Raw genomic sequence first — 25,388 nt, 5'->3', positions numbered from 1 at the left:
TGGTAGGCTACAGTCCATGGCGTCGCAAAGAGTCAGACACGACTGAGTGACTTCATTTCACTGTATAGAGGTTGAATAGTGACGTTTTTCGACCCCATAGACTGTAGCCTACCACGCTCCTCCATCCATGGGCTTTTCCAGGCAAGAGTACTGGAGTGGGTTGCCATTTCCTTCTCCAAGAGGTTGAATAATTAAACATTAAACTAGAATTCAGAAAAGTGAGATGAGATAAACATCAAAAGGAGTAGAAATAAAACCTATCAGAGCAAGAAAGGGAAAAAATATATATAAAGAGAAAAGCAAGTAAAATCATGTTTGGGACTTCCTCGATGGTCCAGTGGTTAAGAATCTGTCTTGCAATGCAGGGGCTATGGATGGGTTAGAACCCTGGTAGGGGAACTAAGATCCCACATGCTCTAAGCAACTAAGTCCACGCCTTCTGGAGTCTGTCACAGGACACAACTGGAGTAGCTGGGTGGCAGTGAAAGATTCCACAAAACCAAAGAAGATCCCACATGCCATAATTAAGACTCAACACACACACACACACACACACACACACACACACATACACACACACACACACAGATCATGTTCTCATGGCAACTACTAGAGGCAGAAGCAGTCGGACTGAACTTCATGGAGCACAGAGAAGAAAAAAATCTCCAGACAAGTAGAAAGTCTCCTAAACAAGGACAAGGCGTAAAACGTAAAGGCAATTCACCCATTGGAACGGGTAGGAGACTGAAATACTGCTCACTCCCCCTTGACAGGATTATCCAGAAAGTCTATATATGGTATTTAATTCTAATTCCATTGTTTTTTAATGATCCTTTTTACATTTCTAGTAGATACATTTTCATTTTTTCTCTCAGTATCAGCATTTCAATACCTGTGTAAGAAGCTAAAGATTTCTTTTGATAAATACTCAGATCTACAATGATGTTCAAATTCCTAGAAGTGTTAGTCGCTCAGTCGTGCCCAACTCTTTGGGACCCCGTGGACTGCAGCCCACCAGGCTCCTCTGTCCATGGATTTTCCCAGGATACTGGAGTGGGTTGCCATTTCCTTCTCCAGGGGATCTTCCCCACCCAGGAATCGAACCCAGGTCTCCTGCACTGCAGGCAGATTCTTTACCGACTGAGCCATGAGTGAAGCCCCTAAAATTCCTAAGCCACTCTGAACTAAGTTTAAGATGAACTCCAATGTGGGTCTGTCATCACAGAGCGGAAGGAAATGGTTCAGAGGCCACAACCACCATTCAAATTCACTTTGACATAGAACTCAACAAGAAGACAGTCCCGTAACACTGCAATATTAATAAATACCAATAATATAATAATATATCAATAATCAGTATAATGTATAATTTCTATATTAACTAGTAATGCCATCTTAAAGTTGTTGAATTAAACAGGATGATGCACTCTAGCTTGGCTACAATACTTTTTTTCAGGAAACGATTGCTATTATTGACAGTTTCTAATACCCGTATCTTTGGCATATGGAAAGTTCAAAAGAGGGAAAAGAACAGAGAGCTAGTATTAAATACTTCTTCCGTACTAGGTATTTCAGTAATATTTATACTTCTCACGAAGCGCCCCACTCCCAACGCCTGCTTCCAGAGCCGCGGACACCTTTGGTTTCGGGGCAGGACCGGAGACGACTTCTGCCCTATCCCGGCCACAGCTGCCGCGCCGTCGTCCGGTTTGCGCGCTCCTCCCCTCGCCTCCCCACCGACCCCGAAGCCGGTGGGCGGGCAGACAGCGGCTGCACAAAACACCTCCTTTGCAGCCCGCCGGGCCTAACGGCGCGCGAGTGCAGCCGCCGCCAGGGGCGCTGGTAAGCCCAGCGGCGACGCTGTCGCAAAAGCGTCGCGAAGGCTTCCGTCCTTGGCGATCTAAGGCCACCTGTATAAGATAGCGTGTTGGGGTTTGAGAACCAGTATGGAGGCCGTCGATCTTCTCCAATATTGCGGGGAGTCGATGAGGAAGCGGTTTGCCAGTGCCCTGGATTGCTGAGCTCTCGCCGACTGCGTCCCCCTCGAGCGCCAGCAGGGTCATGCTGGCTTCGCGGATGGCGCGCGCCTCTTGGGGGGCCCTGCGCGTTGCCGCGTGGGCACCAGGAGCGCGGCCGGGAAAGGGGCGCGCCCGCGGGGCTCTGCTGCCGCCTGCGCCCGGCTGCCTGGGTTTCCTGGCTGAGCGCTGGTGGCTGCGCCCGGCTGCGCTCGGCTTGCGGCTGCCTGGGGCTAGCCCGCGAGCCCACTGCTCGGGCGCGGAGAAGGCAACCCCCGGGCCCGCGACCGGAGAGGACGCTACTGTTGAGGCCCGACGTGGCCAGTGGGGCCCGACGAGCGCCTCCAACCTGGTACGTACCAAGGAGGAGACGGAGAGGCGACGGCTCCGGCGGGCTTGGTCCCGGACACGAATAACGTGCCCTGGCTGGTCAGGTCCGATGCTTCCATTTCAGAACTTTTAAGCCGTTCCCTCAAGAGAAGTTACGGGTAGGTCATTCGGTCGGGACGAATATCAGCGGTACCAGCCTGATCCTCTTTGCGTCTCGGTGGTGAAGTTAGAATCCTCTCCTCCCCCTCTATCCTCACCTGTAGCTGGACGCGCCTCTGGATGTTGCATTGGTAAAAATAGCCTTCACTTATCTTTTTAAAAGCCCGTTTTAAATTTTATGAAGCGAATCCCCTATGTTTAAGGCAAGTCTGTGAGCGTCTTCAGAAATATATACAGGCCTTTCTGTTTGCTTGTGCAGGTTTGGTTAACTACCGTTTGACCTTTGGTAACTTTAAACATTGTATAGGATGAAGGGTAACTAATTTAGATCGTAATTAAAACATCTTTTAACCTCTAATTATAGAAAAAGATTAAGACTTTCTGAGGTAAAGGAGGAAAATATTTGTCTGCTCACCTGTTGAAATACTGACCAAAGAGAAGACATCAGAGCATGAGTGTGGGAGAGCTTTTGATGTCATGTAGCAAGACTCATGCAATTATTACATCTTCAATTGTTATGTCTTCAGTGGGCCCCTGTGCCGCTTTCATCAGTTGTACAGCATGGGTTGGGTTGGCCACATCCTGGCAGTGGTCTCAGCTCCATTAATAGCTAAAGCATGTTGGGGTTTGAATGCTGGATGCTTTGAGGTTGCCATATCCTGGCTGAAGTCCTTCCCAGAACGGCAGTAGTTGGTCGAGTATGCCACAGGTTATCTGGTTGGGTAATCTGAGATTAGCTCTCTTAATTTTAGTTTAGAAACGTTTACAAATTTAATAATTAGAAATTAATGAGGTATTTTAACTGAAATATTTTGTGTGGCGCTAAAAAGAATCCTTTTCATTGGTCCAGGACCATTCAGTCTGGTTTATTAATTCACCAAATGAAATGATGTGGTTGTTTGCCCCTGTCTTTAATTTTGTCCCATGGGCATCTCTGTTATGAATTTTGGCCGTCTGTATTCTGACCTTTTGCTTTGTGTTTCCCTTTTCTCAGTCACGAACTGTACCCTCCCCTTCCCTCCTCAGTGAGTTGCGGTTATATTGGATCAGTGTTTGATTTATCTGTACTGCAGTATGGTCAATAGACTTATCTTTTTTTTCTGGACTCTGAACACTTGGACCTTTGAACTTGAGTTTGGAATGTTCCAAGAATGAGTCCATTTAATTAATATTGTGGTTTACCTTCAATAAAAGGTCCTCCAATAGAGGTCTGTAGTGCTGATTGTTTCCCAGAAAATTTGAATTTTTCTGTAGCTTTAGTGACAGTATTCTGCTCCCTGACTCCCCAAACCCCATTATCCTTCCAGGCTGAGGTGAACATTTCTTGCCTGGTTCTGTTTATAAACACAAGCTTAGTATCTTTAGAGGATTGCCTTTTCTTACAGAATGGTTCAAGGTATTTTAAAAGAGGCCTTTAGAGGTGGATGCTGTTACTTTTCTAAAAGATTAAGATTCAGACAAATTGCTTACTGGTTGAGAATGAGGTTAAATATGGTTATCTTGTGAGGAGATAGTCCCATGAGATAGAACTGGCAGTCTTGACTCAGTGGCGAAACTAACCTTTAGAAAATGACATTTTCTCTGTATTATTTCTGTACCCAGTTTTGTGCCATGTGTCTTAGTTCTTTAAAGTTGAAGGACCCTTTCGTGAAACAGATTTTGTTTTGGCAAGGAAGGAATGTTCTTCAGAGCAGCTGCCGTGGTGCCCTTTTGTTGGTGCCAACTTCAGACACCTTGCCTCCCAATGAAGTTTCAAGGAATCATAAAGCTCCCATAGGGAAGCTGTGAAAGCCCTCAGCTTCTGGTTGGGGATCTTAACATTGCTGTGGCTATTTTGAACAGATTTCCCAAGGATTTCAGACACTGTCCCTTGTTCCATTTTCTTCCAGCAATTCTCCAGTTTAGTGATGACGTTATGGAGTTAGATGGTTTTAACCCTTCTTCATTCGTATCTCCAAACGCTGTGTATGGCATTTAGCATTCTTTTGATGGGTATGTATAGAAGAGTGAGGAGAGGTTATTTGCAATAAATGTTTTTTAGCCAGAATGCCCATGGTTGATAATTTGGCTTTTTTCTGACACTTTCTAGACTGTTTATCTCCTTGAAGTATAAGATTTTCCTGAAGTTTCACTTCTAAAAATTTTTTATTTTGTATAAAGGGAAAGTAATTCTTTTTAAAACAATTTTATTGAATATAGTTGATTTGCAGTGTTGAAGTTTCATTTTTAAAAGCAGTATGTTTTTAGTGTTGAATTCTAATTGTGAAGTCGTGCATTACAATCTTGACTTATATGATATTTTTATTCCTTCTCTCTAGTAAGAAAATCTATATAGTCAGTACTTTAGTCTGTGTTTGGGTACATGACATACCTATAAGTTGCTGGAGTGTATTTTCCAGTGTATATAGTTATTTAAAGTATGAATTTATAGTATTTAAATTTTGTTGTCTTTATGTTTCAGTATGAAAACCCCTGGACAATCCCAAATATGTTGTCAATGACGAGGATTGGCTTGGCCCCAGTTTTGGGCTATTTGATTATTGAAGAAGATTTTAATATTGCATTAGGAGTTTTTGCTTTAGCTGGGCTAACTGACTTGGTAAGTTGTAAAGGTACTCCTCTTGTTCTGCTCCCCTTTTAAATCCCAGTCTCCACTACACTGAAATAATGCAGCCTCAGTTTGCTTTTCCTTGGAAGAAAATCCTCAAAGATGCATTTCACCTAGTACTTTTATAAAGGCTTGTCATTAGCATCTGTGTGGGACTCTGTTATTCTCCATATTATCTAAGGAAGGAAGTAGAGGTTGTAGGGAGGCATTGGAGAACTTCTTCAAGAAAGAAAGAAGCCTTAGAAATTCTCAAAGGGCCAACTACTTGCTTTAGGGATATAAATAAAGGAGAGAAGCTGAGACTGTTTTTTTCTGCTTATGTAGTAGAGAGAAGTATCTGATCTGCAACAACAGTTGGTTTTACTGATGGAGAGGGAAGTAGTGGGCCAGCTGTTGTGACCGGGAGCTTGTAGAGGCCAGATCTCTGCTCAGGTTTATGCTGGCAGGAGGCCATAGGCACCCCACAGGTTTGGTCCTTGATTCCTGTTCCATACCCCTCCGACTATCTTCCAGAAGACCCTGCCCTAGGTGGGCATTAGGCATCCTTCCTTCCTTCTACTCTCCTGGTAGATGGACAGAGGAGAAGAGAATACTTTGACACCACTGTGTCAGCTTAGAGGGAGGGAAAGATTAATTCAGGTTATTTCAAATTAGAGCTTGGAAAATAATTTTAATAACAGAAAGCTGCTCTATGTGTTATATATAAGCTCTTTGGACTGGCCAGTCATTGTCATGTATGACGTTATTTGTATTTATCAGCTACCTGTTGCATAAAAAATTGAAATAGCTTATAAAACTATGTGTTCTGCAAAAACAAAATTGAAGGAAGTGGGGAAATGGTAGAGGAAAAATTTTAAATCAGGACAAAAGCATGTAGAAACAGATGTTGTGTATATATATTACATATTCTTGTACAAGGCTGGTCTGAGATCCAAGTAAGCACCCAGACAAGCAATAGTAATTTGGTGCCTCTTTAAACTGATGTGTGTTTGAAAAGTTATGCTCAGTATTTAGTGAGAATAAAGAGAAACTTATTTTCTGTTAATGCAGTTTGTATAACATCTTCCTTTGTAACATCAGCTATTCCCTTTGAGATTCATAGAAACAAAATTCCACCTGTTGAGCAGTATGGAATTAGCTGAAGGTTTTGCAGGATAAACAAAGGAGGGTGTTTGCATTGTTATATGACATTTCCAAATGTGCATCAAATACAGTCTCTCAAAATGGCTACCTCCTCTCTTTTTCCAGAATTTAGCTCCTGTTTGTCACAATTTCTCCCCATTCACACAAACTCTTGGTTTGTCCCTACTTTTACCTCTGAAGTGTGAAGGCCTCTACTTATTAAAATGGTCTCCAGGTCTGTCAAAGACCATTATACTGACAATGGATTTTTTTTTTTTTTTTTTTTTGTAATAGACAAGATCTTTTTCGGTTCCTGAATTTGCTTTTTTTTTTTTGGTTTGTACGTTTTCTTTAGTTGCCACATGAGATTGAAATGTTCATTAAGTGGAAGAGGCCTCATTTACATTTTTCTAAATATAGAAGACAATGTGTGTAGAAATCTAAGTTAACTGGCATGGTTTTACACTTATACTCCATGGAGGTTTTGATGCCTCTAGAATGGCCACTGGGCAGATGGTTAGGCTCATGGAGGGTTTAAGCAGGGGAATGACAAAGCCTGATTTCTGTTATGTATGGGAAGGGAATTATAGGAATGCAAGAGTAGAAACAGAGAAGCTGGTTAGAGGGCATACAACAATCTAGGGTAGTGGGTTGAGAGTATGGTTTGAAGATAGAATTGATAGGTTAATGGATTGGATATGTGGGATGAAAGAAAGGAATTAAATATGAGTGCTAGGCAGTTACTTTTTTCTTTTCAACAAGCAGATGCATGGAGGTTTACATTTTCTATGATGGTTAACATTCAGAGTAGGACAAAGTTTGTGGGAAAAGAGTTGTTATGCCTGTTCAGGTGGAGGTAACAATTGGGTATTTGAATACAGTAGTTTGAAGTTGGAGGAAGTCATGGTTAGAGACAGATTTAAGAGTTATTATGTAGATGGTCAAGTCTGGATAAAATCATCTAAGCTGTGGTAAAAGAAGAGAATGGGTCAGAGAAAAGAGCAGTAAGTAGAGAAATGGAGAAGGAGCTGGTAAAGGACACTGAAAAGGAAAAACTAGTTAGAAAGGAAGCAAATCAAGCAGTAAGTTGTCCTGGATATTAAGAAGGTGCTTCAGTTGTGTTGAGGATAGGTTTGTGACCTTTATGAGTACCATCTCTAGAGGATGGGACAGTCAGAGTGAGTTGGTGAGCATATGTGAGGTAGTGATGGCAATAGATGTCACTTTGAGGAAGTTTTACTTCACAGGGGAATAAAGTCAAGGAAGGGTAGTTTATAAAGAAATATATATTGGGGAAATTTTTGTTGTTAATTAACTAATTAATTAAATGACTGAGTAGGAAGAGAGAGGTTGATGCTTGGGAGGTGGGGGAAACTCACAGAAGGTAAGAGGACCTGGGGTCAGGGATCAGGATAATAGAGATAAATGTGCCTAGATAGTGGTGGGTGGTGGGATTCAGAGGTGGGAATATGAGGGAGTGCTGGCAATCTGCTTTTACTTTTCGAGGAAATACAGACATGATCATGAGCTAGAGAGAGGCTTTGGGAGGGACAGAATCAGTTTGTGGTAAGAGCAGGCTGAAAAGAGAAGGTAAACATAGTAAGGAGGTGTAGGTTTACCAGGCTGTATCGAGTGCCCACAGGAGATTTGTGGTCATGTAAAAGTGAGACTCATCAGCTCATTTAGGTGTTTTTCAGTGTTCAGCTGTTTGGGTGTCGGCTTAGAGTACACGATAGATGTATTTAAGTAGTATTGAGAGAGAGTGGAATAGGGAGTTATAGAGATTTACAAAGAAAAAGTGGTGTTGATGACCTTGGAATCCAGTGTGGGTAGAGGAGCAATGAGAGTGAGAAGATTACAGTGTCATCTTCTCATCACTGAGAAGATGACAGTGAAAAAATGGGAGATTGAGAACAGAAACTGAACTGGCACCTGAATCTGCCGAGGCCCTAACCCCCAGGTCTAGGCACTTTCTGTTAGTGTTACCTCTAGTATACTTAAGAAAATAGATTTTTTTCAGTTGAGGTAGTAATAGCTGATAACTGATGTTTTTGAGGATTTACTGAGTGCTGAGTGCTAAACAGATTTTAATCATGTTATGTACTGAAACAACCTATCCTTTGAAGTGGGTAGCATTATCTCTCTCTTACAGGAAGTAAGGAAAGGAAAGGAAAGGCCTAAGCCTCAGTTTTGGCTTAGGCCAAATGTTGTCCCCAGAGTTACATAGTTAAGTGAGCAGGAGAGCAAGTGCTTGAACCACCACTTATATTCTGCTGTGAAGACTAAGTTCTTAACCATTATCCTGTATGACAGCTGTCTCTAAGTTATTGGAATACTTGAGATATGGAGGACTTATCCTTTAAAATGTACCATGTTAAATTGTGTCTAAAGTAATTTGATCTTTTTCCTTGGAAATAGGACTAGAAAATTCAAACATTTGTTGAAGCTTGAAGTTAAATAAAATGAATAAAAGCCAGGTAGGGACTTGGAAAATCAGAAAATATCTACGTTGTTTAATGAAAATAGGCAGTACTTGATTTCAGTCAATTTTCTTCCCATTCCTCAAGTGAGCTTGGAGATGTGGATTTTTTGAGGTAAGACTTTGAATATTTAAATATTGGCAAGTAATTTATACTTTGAAAACCTCTGGGCAGTTCAAACAAAACCAGCCTTCAGGCCTCTTGGCTCCCAGGAAACCAAGTATGACCTCTGCTGTAAAATATAATTTGTTTCCAAGAGTAGTGAAAATCAAATTTTAAGTAGGCCAAATGCAAAGGATTGAATATTTTATTCAGGTACAAGTCATGCAAATCTAGTCAGCCATGGAATTAACAGTGGCACTAGACAAAAAATATTGATAACAGTTAAAATAAAAATAATAACAGCTAAAACTTAGAGAATTGGATACTGTTATAGAAAGGTAGGTAGGAATGGAAGTTAGGAAATCTTGCCGTTAAAGAGGAGCCCTTGCAAGTAAAAGCAGCTATTTGGGGGTAGTGAAATAGCCGAGGATTTGAGAATAGGGGGTACCGAGTCTGTGCTCTGTCCGTCATGCTTTCTTTGAGTTTTATTTGGGTTCTTTACATCTTTAAATTTGTGTCTGGGTTCATCCCTCAGAGGGGCATTGTGGAAACATTGAGAAATAGCTGAAGGCCTTGAAAAAGAAAAGTACTGTAGGAAAGTAAAATTATTTTCTGACCAATTGGTAATTTAAAAGTTAAATGTATACCAGTAAAACAGGAGGTTTGGGAGTAAGAAACAGAAGAGGTTTTATCTACATTTTATGAAAGTATAGTTATTCTGGTACCTTTTTAATCTTCAAGATATCTACTCTGTACCCATTATGACATTTATTAAAAAAAACTTCTATTTTCAGTTGGATGGATTTATTGCTCGAAACTGGGCCAGTCAGAAATCAGCTTTGGGAAGTGCTCTTGATCCACTTGCTGATAAAATACTTATCAGTATCTTATATATTAGCTTGACCTATGCAGATCTTATTCCAGGTAAGAGCGCCGTTGTGTGTGCTTTTAAATAGTACAGGGAAGGGTGACATTAGTCAGCTTAGGATTTCTCTTGATTGAGAGACAAATAATTTTTGTTCCAAAAATATGTTTTTCAACTTTAAAGTGTTTCCCTAATTTTATTTTATTTTTTTGTTTCCCTAATTTTAAACTATTGAACTGTTTTTCTTGCCAAGCTGTTTGTTTTACTTTCAAATTTATAACTTTGTATACACTAGTAGAATCTGTTTTCTTAGTAAAATTGTTTAAAATTAAAATTGAACACATATTTCACAGTGCTAATTTACATTATCCTAGAATCTTTTGAAACTATTATATTTTCTTAGTGCGTAGCTTTTTAAAAGCAATTTAAAGTTTTCCTAAGTCGTCTTATTTACTAAGTACAGTTTAATAAATGAGAGCTCTGAAGTTATTATTATTACTTAGACACTATTATGCAATTTCAATTATCGTGTAGTTTGTATACTGTCTGAATACTGTTTGTAACAAAAGTTTATGATCTCTTGTATTTTGTACTGTTTTTTGGGTTGTCCATTTTCTACTTCAGCTGTGTTTCTCAGTTTTTATCCTTTGGTGCAGATTAAACTGTTTATTTCTGAGTTAGAAATAGGATTGAAAACAAAGAAACTGCCACTTGCTCCTTCAGTACCATGCTGTTACTGACATTTGATAGGAAGAAGTGTAGTGGTGTTTCAGTCTAGTGCATTCTTCTCAATCTAGAGATTCTTTTTCTCCTCTATCTTTAGGCTTTTAAATCCGCATAACCAAATTTAAAAATGAATTAAACTACTGTTTTTGTGCTTCTCTGAAAGTCATGATTATGGTGTGTATATGGTTGGGGGTATTGAACGGGCAGGAGTATGCTATACATAATATAGATAATTTGTCGGGAAAAAGATCCTAAGGACCATTCTGTTAACATTCATAATTAAGATTATTTTGTGGTGTGTGTATTTTCATGCTTCCCCTAAAGCTTTTTCAGAGTTACTTTGTATTTTGTTGTATTGTTTTACACAGAGGTTAGCCAGGTATTTTCCTGTTGAACATAGAGATTGTTTCTAGGTTTTGGCATTATGGATAATGTTGATATAATTGGTGTAGGTTGCTTTTCAAGCCTTCATTATCACTCATTATCATTCTGGGCACTTGCATTTTCTGTCTTCTGTGTTGGGTCTGTTTTTCCCATGGCTTCCATGTGGAGTGTAATCTCCAGTTGTTTCCTGTGCTCGGATGCAGCATGGCAGCAAGTTTTTAGAGGTGTACTGTGTCTTTATTCTACAGATGTCTAAAATGTCTTCATTCTACCCTCCATACTTGATTGAGATTCAAAAGGGGCATAATTTTCAGTTGCAGATTGTTTTCACTCAGAATTTTGAAGACCTTGTTCTATAGGTTTCCAGATTCCATCTTGCTGTTGAGAAGTCTCATGCCATTCTGATGCCTTTTCCTTTATATGTGATTATGTTTTGTATTAGAAAGCTTTTAAGATTTTTTTAAAAAACATTATTCTTAGTTGATGGTTTTAAAAAATTCTCTGTCTTAGAGATTAATTTTCTAACTGCTTCTTTGGACACTCAATTATCCATCCCAGCACTTTTATTAAAAAACCATGTGCATATATATATGAGTCCATTTCTGGGTTGTCTAGTTTACTCCCCATTGATTTGTCTATCTTTGTATCAGGACTGTCCCTAATAACTACTACTTTGCTAAAAGTCTTGATATACGATAGAACAAGTTCTTCTATCTTGTTATTCTTACCTCTTGGCATTTGTATGTGGATTTAGAATCAACTTTCAGGTTTCCCAGAAAAACTTGTTGGGATTTTATTGGGATACATTGAATTTACAGATTTATTTGGGAGAATTGACATTTTTATAATATCGTCTTCCAGTCCACAAACCTGTTGTATATACTCTATTTAGATTTGTTAAAATGTCAAAATGTTAGTTATTTCTAGAGAAGTAATAAATAATTATTAGATTTATTCCTAGGTAACTGATAATTCTTGATTCTTTTGTAAATGTAGCTCTGTTAATATTTCATTTTGTCATAGCTGCTTATTGTTTATAAGATCCATTTCTAATATTGATTTTTGTGTCTAGCAAAACTTGCTGAACTCTTATTCTAATAATATAAATGTGTATTCTCTTGGAGTTTCTGCATCCTCAATTATGTATTGTCTGTAATTGATGACAGTGTGTTTCTTCATCAGTACTTTTACCTTTTTAAAATTTTGCCTCACTATAGTACACAGTGCAGTGTTGACTAAGAGTGGGGTCTGTGTCTTATTTTCCGTCTCAGAAGGAAAGATTTCAGTATTTCAGTATTAAATATGACATTTCCTGTCGAGTTTTGTAGAACCCCTTTGTAAGGATAAAGTTCACTTCTACAGGGAGTTTGTTCAGAAGTTTTTTTATGTTGGATATTGAATTTTATGAAATTTCTTTTTCTTCATGTATTATGGTAGTTATATTTTTTCCCTTTAAGCTTAATGTATGGTGAATTACATTATTGATTTTCTAAATTAAACCTGATGACATTCCTGTTATAAATCCAACTTGATCATGATATATTTTGAAGATATTGCTGTATTTGGTTTACTACTAATATTTTGTCAGTTCACATCTAGATTCACAAAATTGGCTTAAAATTCTTTTCTAAAAATGCCCTTGTTAGGTTTTAATATCAAGTTTTATACTAATCTCATAAAATGAATTTTAGGGAGTGTACTTCCTCCCCGACCCCCCATTCTTTGGAGATGTTTTGTGTGAGATTTCAATTATTCCTTTGAATGTTGGTAGAACTTGTTGAAGCCATTGATTCCTGGAGTTTTCTTTGGGAAAACGTTTTAAAATAATTCACTTTTAAAAATATATATATGTTCAGTTTTTGCTGGTTCATCTTTTGTCTGTTTTGTGAGTTACGATGTTTTTCTAGGAACTTGATTCATTTCGGCCACATTAAAAAAAATTACCATAAGCTATTTGTAAGTTAAAGTTACCCACATTAACTTTTTGATGTCTGTAGGGTCTGTAGTGTCCCTCCTTTCATCCTAATTATTAGTTATTTGTCCTTTTTTTCTTTGACTTGTCTTGCCAGAGGTTTGTCAGTTTTGTGACTCTTGACAAAGAACCAACTTTGAGCTTTGTCAAACTTCTCTGATATGTTTACTATTTCATTAAATCTTGTTCTTTTATTTCTGTGTCATCCTTTGGCTTTTCTCCGATGTTCTTTTCTAAATCCTTTAGATCAGTCCTGTCTTGTAGAGATGTAATGGGAACCATAGATTTAATTTAAATTTTTTTAGTAGTTATATTCATAGTGAAGGGAAACAGGTGAAATGTGTGTGTGTGAGATTGTTCTCCTGCTGCAGTGGAGACAGCATGTTCTGAGCATGCATTGCTGCCTGTGCTACCTCCCTTAATAACATTTTATTCAATCCACTAGATCAAAAATAGTCATTTCTTTGTATAATCAATAAAAATCATTAATGAGATTTTTGTTTATTTTGATACTCTGTCTTCAAAAGCCATCTTCAAAAGCCAGTGTGCAGTTTGCACTTACAGCATCTCAGTTCAGACTAGCCATATTTCAAGTGGTTTATATATGTAGCTGGTAGCTATTGTATTGAACAGTACAGCTGTAGATGAATGTTTAACTCATTCCTTTTTTTGTGGCTGGTGGGATCTTTGTTCTCTGATTAGGGATCGAACCTGTGCCCCCTAAGTGGAAGCATGGAATGCTAACCACTGGACTACCAGGGAATTCTCTCAGCTTTACTTTTTTAATGTTTGCATTTAAGGCATTTTGCATTTTCCTTTTCAGTATTTCTCATATGTTGGTATTTGTATTCTTATCATTATCTGAATTCAGAGTAATCTATTTCTATTATGATTTTTCTTTGGCCTGTGGAGTTAATAAAAATTTATTTCTCAATTTGTGGGATTTTCTAACAATTTTTTTTTGTTACTAATTTTGGGCATAATTACCTGTATTCAGAGAACGTGCTCTGTGATTTTTCAGCCCTTCAGTCCAGTATACAGTCAAATTTTATAAACAAAATTTTTAGGCATTTTTCAAGTGAATTTGTATTCTGTGATCATTGGGTGTGATGGTCTATGTGTGTCCATTTTGTCAAATTTTTAGTCCTAATAAATTACTTTTATTTCTTTTTTTTTTTAACTTTTATTTCTTTACTGATTTATTTTTTACATTTAGTCTGCTTTTCTGTCAACTACTGAGAGAGTGAAGTTTCCTGCTGTGTCTAGTTTTCCATTACTTTTTAGCTCTGATTTTTGCTTTGTGTCTCTTGAAGTTATGCTGTTAAGTACATATAAAGTAAAATTGTTGTCTTCTTGGTGAATTGAACATTTTATTTTGAAGTGACCTTCTGTATCTTTAGAAATGATTCTTGCTTTTGTCTGTTTTTTTTGAATATTACTTTAGCTACACTAGCTTATCTCTGGCCAGTGTTTGCATGATAAATAAATCTTTCACTTTCAACTTGTCTACATCTATTTTAGGTATTGCTTATAAATAACATATAATAGGTTTTTAATATAGCCAGTCTAAAAATATTTTCTCTCTCAACTGGAACATTTAATCCATTTACTATGATTACTGCTATTTGTGTAGCAGTCTTCCATTTTACTTTGTGTTTTATTTGAGCTGCATGTTCTGTTCTACTTTTGTCTATGTAAAGTTTGAATATTTATTTATTTGGCTGTGTCATGTTAGTTGCGTCATGCAGGGTCTTATGTTGCAGCACATGGACTCTCTAGTTCTGGCGTATGGGCTCAGTAGTTGTGGTATGTGGGCTTAGCTGCTCCATGGCATGTGGGATCTTACTTTCCCCACAAGAATACCATGCAATTGTCTACTCATTTCTATTATTGGTAATAAGAAATCAACTGTTAACTCATTTCATTTTCCAAGGTATTTTTTTACTCTGGCTGTTTTTAAGATTTCTTCTTTCTCTTTGGTTTTTCATAGTATTTGGTGTGATTTTTCTTTTTTATTTATCCTGCTTGTGATTTGTTGGGCTTTTTAATATATAGATTGATATCTTTAATCAGTTATAAAAAATTCTGAGCCACAATCTTCAGGTATTGTTGCCTGTTTTTCTCCTTTTGGGACTGCAGTATATCTGTGTTAGATCTCACTGTATCCTTTGTGTCTTAGCCTCTTTTCTGCATGTTACCTGCTCATTTTATCTTTCTGAACTCCATTCTAGGTGATTACTAATGAAGCTGAAGCACACTCTCTCATTTCACTGCTTCTCTCGTCAGCTGAGCCAAATTCATTTAAATCTTCTATTGTATTTTTTTGTTATAGAATTTCTATTTTATTCTTCTTCAAACTTAGCAAATCATCTTTTACAGTTTTCAGTTTCCTGCTGAAATTTTCATGTATATTCCTTTAATTTTTATATATAGCCCTCTGAACATAGTAAGCTTTAGTTTTATAATATCTTTTGAGGGTCTCTTTCATGTGTCTGTTTCTATTGATTTTTACTCATGGTATCTATGTCTTTGGTATTTTTAAACTGTTAAACACTGTATTAATATTTTATAAGAATTTGGAGAAATATTTTGATGTATAGGATGATGGCATCACTCTTTGGAAGAGATTTTGCGTTCAGTTCTGCCAGGTGCCTAGGAATGCTGATAGTCTGGGACTACCTGCTGCTGCTGCTAAGTCGCTTCAGTCGTGTCCGACTCTGTGCGACGCCATAGACGGAGGCCCACCAGGCTTCCCTGGCCCTGGGATTCTCCAGGCAAGAACACTGGAGTGGGTTGCCATTTCCTTCTCCAATGCATGAAAGGGAAAAGTGAAAGTGAAGTCGCTCAGTCGTGTCCGACTCTAGCAACCCCATGGACTGCAGCCCACCAGGCTCCTCCGTCCATGGGATTTTCCAGGCAAAAGTACTGGAGTAGGGTGCCATTGCCTTCTCTGGGGACTACCTAGATGGCCAGATAAAACATTCTTTTAAGGTTTAGTTTACTTAGGGCCAGCTCTTCTCTCAACCCTGTGGGAATATTTGTTCAGATCCTAGCTTAAAGCTAGGAAGTGGTTTGTCACTGCCCAACCTGAGGACTCTGGGCTTTGACTATGGTTCCGCCGTCACATAAGGCTGCCAAAACCCCTTTGTTTTATTCGGCTTTGTTGCTTACTTCTCTAGGGTCACGGACAGTGGCTCTGAGTGCCTAGGCTTATTTTCCCAAGTTCTCATTGTGATACTTTCTTAGCATCTTATAAGCTTTTCACTTTCAAGTTTTTTAAAAAATGGTCTTTAATTGTGTTAGCAGGAGAATTATTACCTACTCAGGTATTAACGGAGGCTGAACCTGAGAATCTTTTTTTAACCTTGTTGGCCTGAGAGTTTATAATAGTTTATGTTCTAGAGTTTGTCTTCCATTGTGCTGGGTAATGAGAAGGCCCCTTCAGTCTGAAAGCTTATCCTTAAGTTCTACACATTTCTCTCCAGATTCTCTTCTTATTGGAAACTCTCTTTTATTCTCTTACTGGGAGATTTCCTCAACTTTGTAATCTATCCCTTTATTGACATTTTTAAAGTCTTTTTCTTATATCATAGGTGCATATCATCATTTCAGGATATCTTCTGTTTATGTGTGTGTGTGTATGTGTGTACACTCTTTCTTTTTTCCTGTTTGTTTTGGTCTCTCTCTTGTAACGGAGACTGTTAAAATGCCTAGTGAACCTTGGCTCCTCACTCTGTAAAATGTTAACTGGGTGCTCTCTGAGCATTGGTGGAATTCATGGAGTGGTATCGTTCCCTCTGGGGTGAACAGACAGGGAGGGACCAGACATGGCCCTGAATTTTCAGTACTTGTAAGTCTGTTCTGTAGATAGGAGCTCTCTGTCTGCTCCTTAGAGGTTGTGGAGGTCCTGATTTAGAGGTTAGCATGTAGAACAAATGTTGGCAGACTTTTTCAGTCAAGGCCAGATAGTAAATAAATACTTCCAGTTTTGTGGGTCATGTGGTCTTTGTTGCAGCTTCTCAAGTCTGCTATTGTAGTGTGAGAACAGCCATAGAAAATACATAAACAAATGAGTGTGACTGTGTGTTAAATTTTCAATGCAACAGTGTATGCTAGTGATAGTGATCACTTTATGTGTAAAAGTGACTTGATTTTATTTCCCCTTTAACACGAATAAAATTTGCCCATGATGTACTTCCTTGTTGCAGAAACTGTATTTCAGACAGAATTAGCAAATAGAGAAGAAAACCTTGGAGCATTCCCTAACACATTTTACACCTCCACCAACACACTGTCGTACTCTAATAGACAAAAGGAAAGCTGCTTTAGCCCCAGAAGAAAAGGCAAGGGAAGACTGAGAGAGAAGGCAGGAACAGTTAGGAGATTCAAAAACCAGGGAACTGGACAAAAACTGCCCCTCGAATGCAAGTTAAGAGCCTGTATGTACAGTATACAGGCTGTCAGTTGGCAGAGGCCTTGCAGCCCGGGTCCTAGTCTGGCTGCACTGTGAACCCCCAGGGAGCTTTCATCTATGCTTTTACAAAACTTTTATGAGGTGATTCTGTGATGAGTAGTTAGTTTGGGGAACACTTGATTTTTTAAACAGTCCTTTCCTCTATCAGACAGATTGACAGATGGTGAACTGAGTCCAGAGATGCATTTTGCAGTACCACTGACTAACTGGTGACCTTGGCCAGGATATATAATCTGCCTGAGGCTTGTTTTCCTATTGGTAAAATGGGGATAATGATGGTTCACATTTCATGGAGATGATATGTAAATTAAATGACATAATATGTATATAATGCTTAAATTGTGCCAGATGCTCAATAAATGGTAATTTTGGTAGTTAGGAGAACTAGAACCTACTGCTTTGCAGTATATTGAATCACCTCATCTGTTCTTCTGTAGAAACCTCTTATTTATATTCTTTTCCACCTGTGGTGATGAACTGCAATAACAGATGTTTATTTTCCTCTAATGTTGTATTTACTATATATAATTTGCATGAGTTTGCTGCATTTTAAACTCTGATTGTTATTTGATTTTGCAGCTGATTATTGCTATATAGAAAAGTTGGGTTTACAGGCACAGAAATCCTGCTAAAAATCATGACTGGATTGTTTTGTTATTTGGCTCATACAGTGGAGTCTTTTTTATGCTCTAAATGCCGTGATTTGAGTGGATAAGCATTTCTCTTTGGAATCATCTTGTCATGAAGTACTACACCGTAGATCAACACTTATATGTATATAACAGCCACAACCAGCAGAGTTTTAAATCTGTAATTAATTAGTGAAATTGTTCTTAAGTTGCTGAACCAATAGAATGTCAAAATTGGAGCAGACCATAATGATAGCCTTAAAAGTAATTCAAGAAGAGCTGTTTGAAGGTATTATGGAAGGGCTATGCATGATCCTTTTATTTTAGTAACTGAAACAATTTGAACTGAGTGTTAGCCTCAAGATTTTTTCCTTTAAAAAATATTTCTAATAAAATGTGATTTATAGTCATGGTTAAAACTTCCTTCGATGTGGGAGGATGTTCAGTGAAACAAGACCTCTGCCCTCCCATTCTCACTGAACAAGGGAGCAGGAGTTCCTTGGGTGTCCACTTAAAATGTCCTTCTGGCTCTGGGGCCATCCTGTAGGATCTTAGGAATAATGAGAAAACTATCAACAAATTGAGTTCATGTTTAGTTAGAATTCATTGACTGAATAAGCAGAAAGAAAAATGGAAATTGCTTGGCTAGGAACTGGCCAGGCAAAATTGAAGATATTGTTTCTCCACAAGTGGTACATGTAGCAAAATTTGCTGTTCATAAAATAATCTAGACTACAGAAGCAAGCAGTCAGTTCTTGAAAGTCAGAATGGCTTGAGTCCTGACATCTTTTCCAACCTCTTTACAATCTCATTCCATGTAATTATAGTGAGGTTATCTTTTCCCCAAACTTATAAAGCGGAGAAGTAAAGAGGAAATAGTGGTGCCTGAGTAGAGCTGACACTGATAACTACAACTGAAAAACATAGTTTGTCTGTCGCCTTGTTTTGAAGGCAGGTAAAAGAAGAATATAAAAATTACTGGTTCATGGTAAGGACCCTAGACAGGCATCAATAAATGTTTATTATAAAATTTTTACTTAGGTGACACCAATTTATGGTAAGGCTTTATGTTATGTGTAATGTCTAAATAATTTTCAGAATTCCAATCAAAATTATCTTATATTTGATTTTCAGTTCCACTTACTTATATGATAATTTCAAGAGATGTAATGTTGATTGCTGCTGTTTTTTATGTCAGATATCGAACTCTTCCAACACCGGTGAGTTTGTTTCAAAAAAATGTTTTTTAGTAGTGTTTGTAACTTAAGGCAAAAGGAAAAAAACACTATTGTGTACTGATTTTCATGGGAGTTTTATGGGATTTTATGGGAATAATTTATGACAATTATGTGTTTAATCCATTTACTAGGAATTTAAAGAAAACAGACTGCCATGTTGCTTTTGAATCACCATTATAGTAACTGTTCAGTGAACATGTGAATAATCCATTTTTTAAAAGCATGTTTTTATTTTAAGTTAAAATTGTTTTGATAGCCCATAAAACTCAGGCCACTAGCCCTGTCCCTAGAAGGGCTAGTTGCAGAAGACTCTGTTAGGAAGGTTTTTTGTTTTTTAATATTTATTTGGTTGTGCTGCCTCTTAGTGTGGTATGCAGGATCTTCAATCTTCATTGCAGCTTGTGGGCTCTGTTAGTTGTGGCATGTGGGATCTAGTTCCCTGACCAGGGGTTGAACCCCAGCCCCTTGCATTGGGAACTCAGAGTCTCAGCCACTGGACCACCAGGGAAGTCCCTTCTTAAGAGTGTTTTGTATGACTAAGCACCCTTTCCTATGTAACTTAGCTTCTACTACGGATTCTCTAGAACTGGTTTTTAAAAATTATAGTTTTATGAGCATAGGATAATTTGTTTGCACTTTTGTTCATTGGTTCTACAAATATTTGAGCAGATAAGTATAACGTAGCTAATAATCACTACATGAGCGTAACAGTCTCATCTTTTGATTCCCAGTCCAGTGAAAATGTCAACATTTTATTCATTTTGATTTTTAGCCTATAAAGGAAAAATAATGATGAGGGAAATTTGTTTAGTAAAAAGATGTCATCAGCCTGACTTTATGATAGATCTAGAATATAGCCAGGCATGTGGTATATACTCAGTAACTGTTACATATATTAATAATAGCAAAATATTTATTTTAAACTTAATAAATTGAATAAAGTTTATCCTTTTTTTTTGTCCTCTGCCAGCGAACACTTTCTAAGTATTTCAATCCTTGTTATGCCACTGCTAGGTTAAAACCAACCTTCATCAGTAAGGTAAGAGACACACAACATCCTTTTAAGTTATTATTCCCTTGTGGATTATTATAATGACTATAAACCTCAGTCTAGAGCGGCTGAAAATAAGATAGATTTTAATGCATTGACCATAGTGGATAGAGTGGAGTCACCAACCCTGTTCTTTTGTCGTCCAGGCTCTCTGGAGCTCTAGTATACATGTGTGTTTTGTGTTAGTGGTCTGGTGGTCTAAGAATTTAAGTCTCTGAATGAAGTATTAGGGCCATCACTTAGGGGAGGTGGAGAAAGTAGAAGCATAATTGCATATTGATTGAGACACAAAGAGAGTATGAAGATTTCTTTCTGCTTTCATTACCCACCCCTCCCTGTAGTGGAAACATCATATAATAAGGTCTCTTTCAGGTGCAATATCCATGCAGTTACATGGAAAAAGATAGGAGAAAGTTTTATTCACTAATAAACAACTCCTGCTCTTAGTTATCCATCTGTTGTCCTGAGCCCTTTTCAGGACAATAATTGCATGCTAGTCTTTGCACACAGAGAGGAAACTGTTAATGCCTATTGAGGCACATAAGTTTGCTCTAATTATTTTGCTCCATCCCTTGTGACAGAGGTTTAACAGGTTAAGAATGCCAATCATCTTTGGGACAAAAGGATGATTACTCTTAAACCAGAGACTCCCTGGGGTTAATTTTTACCTACAAGTATGGATTGGTTGGTTGGTTATTTGTTTATTTACCTATTTATTTATTTCTGTGACTTATATATGTATCAAGTACAGTAATTGGAGTATAGCACCATATGGAAAGTGGCTTAAAGAGGTGCTAGGAACAAATGCCTCAACTCCTTGGTCTTGCAAGAAGTTCTTCAGACAATTTTTATTACTTCTTTTTAAAAATGGAGTGGAATCCTTATAATCTAGCTGCAGAATGGATAAGAGAACATTGGTGCTTCCTTCAACATATCACCTACTTTCCCAGAATGCTCATCTAGATGAGTAGAGAAAATCTCCAGTGGTTTTGTCGTCTTCCTTTTCTCCACCATACTGTCTTTTAGGGTAGGGAAACCTCATTTCCTCCTGAGAGCCTCTCATGGAGATGAATGCATTTCAACTTTCTAACTTGCATATCTAACCTAATGCTAGTGAGAGGAGCATTAAATGAAGTGCCGGGAAATCTGGGTTCTCAGTTTTGATCTGTAACCTGCTAGACTGTAGGCAAGTCACTTAACTCTTTACCTTTTCACCTGTGAAGAGTAGCCTCACTATTTCCATATTCTCAGGTCTGTTTTAATGGGTAACTGAGAAAAAGGCAAAGAACTTTACAGTATTACTGAATTGCTATGAAAATTCAAGATAATGGTGTTTTCTGATAGTTGCCCTTCCCCACCTTTTGCAAAGGGTAGCTATGCAGACAGATGAGCCAGTTAGTGAAGTTCAGCCATTTGTGTGAATGCCAGCTTTTTTGGCAGAGATGTTACAATATCAGGCATGCTGAGAGTCTGTTGTGTTATACTGTGATGGGTTATGCCTTTCTCTTGTAAGCCTGAAACACGACTGGGTTGGCACTGTTTTTTGTGACTTCTTTTTTTAAAGGTGAACACAGCAGTCCAGTTAATCTTGGTGGCAGCTTCTTTGGCAGCTCCAGTTTTCAATTATGCTGACAGCATTTACCTTCAGATCCTATGGTAAGCTTAACTTAGAAGTACTTTCTGAGGACGTCAACTAAATGGCTTATTGTGACAATCCTAGAATTACTTTGTCCTTAATCATGTTTATTAAACACTGGGAAAAGCTATAGGGGCTATATTTTTTGATTGATACCATTTTTAAGAAGCTTACTATCAATTATAGGATGTAGAAGTTATAGGGGCTTTCATGCAAGTTATAAGGGATGAGAGATACTATGTTGGGGTTTTTGAGGAGAAAAATACATTCCAAGTAGGAAGAAGAGGAAAAACTTCAGGGAGGAGTGGCATTTGAGCCATGAAGTCTAGATGAAAAGAGACTGAGGGGAAGCCTTTCTGGTGAAGGACAGACCCTGAGCAAACTCAGATGTATAGGAGAGTGGGTAAAAGGAAGTGCACCCAGCCTAATGAATGGGGCAGAGTGGGGAAGAAACTTGGAGAAAGGAGTTTGAATTTTATTTTGTTAAGATTATGTGTAGCCTTGAAAATGTGTCAGATTCATACTTTGAGTCCACGTACATCACACCGATACTAAAGTTTAATTAAAGCATTGCTTGATGCAGTCTGAGCCAGAAAATGGTTAACTAAAGTCAGCTAAGCTAAGAAGCTTTAAAAATGATACACATGCTGAACATTTTATTTGCTAAAATATAAATTGTACACTCATTCGTCCTATATCTTCTGGTATAAGCCCAACTCATTTTCTTTGATTATAGGCTTATCAGTAGGATATTTTTTCTTTCTTGCAAAAAACTGCATCCATAATATAAACTCTGATTTTCATTTTCTTTTCTTTTAAAATGATATAAGAATGTAAGACATTTATGAAGCAGAGTATAGAAACTTTGTAGATTTTTATTATTTTCTCCAGTATTTTAGCAATTATATTGTCTACTTGTTGTTCAGTCACTAAGCTGCATTGAACTTCTTTGCCACCCCGTGGACTGTAGTAGTCTGCTAGGGTCCTTCTGTCCATGGGATTTCCCAGGCAAGAGTACTAGAGTGGGTTGCCATTTCCTTTGCAGGGGATCTTCCCGACCCAGGGATCAAACCTGTGTCTCCTGCATTGGTAGGCAGATTCTTTACACTGAACCACCAAGGAAGCCCATATTGTCTACTTACTTCAGCAGTAGTGTTTAGCAGATTGCCTTGCCTTTCCAAGGCTTCTAGCTTAATTCCCAGAAATAGCAACTTGTCCTACATGTATATTTCATTAAATTTATGTGTGAATTTAGGATATTAAACTGGCATAAACAGGTTTGGGGTCAAACAAAAATGGTCTTGATGAGCCTGCACCTCACCTGGCAGAAGCAGAAGCTCATGTGTGCAGAAAGCTGCATACAGTCAGCGAGCCATGGGCATCATACGTGTCATTTCAAAGAGAATCTGATTAATTTCTATTAATTTTAAGTAAAGAAAGCTGAATTGTATTTAAAATGACTCAGATTATTAGAATTCCCCAAATCTGCAAGAAATAGCTTCTAATACTAATACTCTAAGCAGCATGGAACAGTGGGAGGAGCACGAGGGCTCTAGAGTTGGAACCAGGCCAGACTCATAGTTCTGTGGCCCTGAGCAAGCTCTCTGGGGCAGTGTTTCCTCTGTAAGGTAAGGCTGTGAAAATAAAACTACCTATCATACAAAAATGTCTGGGTAAAAATGACAATTGCTATTATTATTTTTTTCAGATTCATTAACTAGATTAATTGTTTGACATTATTGATTCAAATGAAGTCTTAAGGAAAAGCGATATATTTAGATTCTTGTTAAAAAAAATTATACTAACAGCCTTTTTTACTTTTAAACAACTCTTTTAAATGTATTCTTTAGTATATATTATGTATATTCTTTATGTATATTTATAGTTACCATTTAAACTAAATTTTCTTTTCTTCCATAAAAGGTGTTTTACAGCTTTTACCACAGCTGCATCAGCTTACAGTTATTATCATTATGGCCGGAAAACTGTCCAGGTGATAAAAGGCAGATGAAAAGTCATCATTATCATCAACAAGGAAGCAGCACACATCAACAATGGCAGGGCCAGTGGGAGTCTACAGGAGTTCCCTTATTTTGGTTCAGCTTGAAGGAGGACTTGTCAGAACAAACCATGTCATCAAAATTTTAAGTAATGTGCATTGACAATAAGCTTGATCATGGGCATATGCAGAATTTCCAACATATTTTTAAATACAAATAAAACTATAATTTAGGATTTTTTATCTTAGGTTTCTTAATTTATAAGTAGCAATTATTCTGATTATTGTCAGTCTTTTTTTTTAAGCCATTTAAAAGAATACATTCAAAAAGCCAGTTGAGAGCATGGAAACTGAAGAGTTGGCACATTAATAAATTTGGATTGCTCACAGAGCACTAGGGAGTGTCCTGGGGTTAAATATAAAATCATGTATAACTTAGCTGCACAGTTGTATGTTTGACTTAGATCTGTGTACGTATTAACAGTACGTGTGATTAATATTTGATTATTTAGGATAATGACTATAAAGGTAGCTTAGTTTTGGGTAAAGTAAACTTGTAAAGAGATTTAAAATGTAGTCAGTTTTGAAATCAATAAGATCAAAATAGAAGCTATTGAAGTTCACATTCAGAAGTCTTCCAACCTCTCAGGTGCCTTGCATCAGGATAATAAGCGACAAAGGTAGTTGGAAAATGCAAACATGTCTGTTACCCTAGCCATTCAGGAGACAGTGAGTTATATCGTACCTTCCCACTATATTTCTAACATATGTTTATATGATACTGGGACCTGTACTTGTATCTTATGTAAATAATATGAAACTGTATATTTTTCAAAGTTTTTTTTTTTTTAAACTTGAGGAATGTTAAGATGTTTTTTGTTAAGATGTTAAAGGAATAAAAGAGCTGGGAAAAAAATGACCCTCAACTTGGGTTGTTTGTATAGCATCCTATGGTCATCTGCTGTTGTGGAAGTTTTATGATTCATAAAGTCCATTTAGCTGTGTCACTTGCACTTATGTTATAAAAATAATTGATTTAGGATCATCTGACTTCAAAGTCCTTTTCTCACTACACTGTTATGTTTAAGAGAATGGAAGGTACAAGGAGAGGAAGACGTGTGGCTAGTGCTGGCTGCTTCCCCTTCAGAGTGGAGGCCCGTTGTTGCTCATTGTCCTAGGTTCTAACCCAAGTGTAATATAGCCTCATACCGTGAGGTTATCTAAATGTAGCCTGTTAAGCTGTGTTTAAAATTATAAGGAGTTACAAGCAGAATCCATGCCTCTCGGTTGTGGCATCGTTGGATCAGTGTGTCCTTTGTTGTCTGCTGGTCCTGGCTTCCTTGTTCCCAGATTAGCTGCTGAGTCACCCCTGGCTTGAAAAGTACAGAAGCCTGCAGCCATGGACACTGCTATGGACTCCAGTGGAAGTGGGTGAGAGAAGGTGTGTGAAGCTAGTCATTCTCCCCTTCTGGAACCTCCTTTAATGTCTCCTAATGGCCTGGGTGGCAGTGAGAAGTGGAAGTCAGATTGCTGGACTACCCAAGAGGCACACTGAACATGTCTCAGTACTAGCAAAGTATGAGCACATGAGTATGTTT

At 37.9% G+C, this 25,388-nt stretch overlaps 1 protein-coding gene across 3 annotated transcripts; it reads left to right on the top strand.

Moving 5' to 3' along the window:
- The first annotated feature begins 1,869 nt into the window (after positions 1 to 1,869).
- Positions 1,870 to 24,716, top strand: CRLS1 (cardiolipin synthase 1). Of its 3 annotated transcripts, none has more exons than XM_027559400.1 (7): positions 1,870 to 2,367; positions 4,966 to 5,103; positions 9,611 to 9,740; positions 19,001 to 19,086; positions 20,075 to 20,143; positions 21,720 to 21,811; positions 23,715 to 24,716. In XM_027559400.1, exons 1-7 carry the CDS (start codon positions 2,062 to 2,064, stop codon positions 23,800 to 23,802), a joined length of 909 nt encoding a protein of 302 aa, XP_027415201.1. In that variant the 5' UTR covers positions 1,870 to 2,061; the 3' UTR covers positions 23,803 to 24,716. The 3 variants fall into 3 exon arrangements, with proteins under 3 accessions (XP_027415201.1, XP_027415202.1, XP_027415203.1); XM_027559401.1 differs by lacking the exon at positions 1,870 to 2,367 and adding an exon at positions 2,398 to 2,503; XM_027559402.1 differs by lacking the exon at positions 1,870 to 2,367 and adding an exon at positions 3,306 to 4,496.
- The last annotated feature ends 672 nt before the right edge of the window (positions 24,717 to 25,388 follow it).

This window comes from Bos indicus x Bos taurus, chromosome 13, assembly GCF_003369695.1.
Source record: "Bos indicus x Bos taurus breed Angus x Brahman F1 hybrid chromosome 13, Bos_hybrid_MaternalHap_v2.0, whole genome shotgun sequence".
Classification (NCBI taxonomy): Eukaryota; Metazoa; Chordata; class Mammalia; order Artiodactyla; family Bovidae; genus Bos; species Bos indicus x Bos taurus.
Note: the sequence above shows the minus strand (reverse complement) of the source record. Positions and strands in the feature narration are given on the sequence as shown.

Excerpts from the sequence above, each read along its gene's own strand:
- CRLS1 (XM_027559400.1), top strand. The coding sequence starts at position 2,062 with ATGCTGGCTTCGCGGATGGCGCGCGCCTCTTGGGGGGCCCTGCGCGTT. Across the intron at positions 2,368-4,965 it reads CGACGAGCGCCTCCAACCTG|TATGAAAACCCCTGGACAAT; the intron begins GTACGTACCAAG and ends TTTATGTTTCAG. Across the intron at positions 20,144-21,719 it reads AACCAACCTTCATCAGTAAG|GTGAACACAGCAGTCCAGTT; the intron begins GTAAGAGACACA and ends CTTTTTTTAAAG.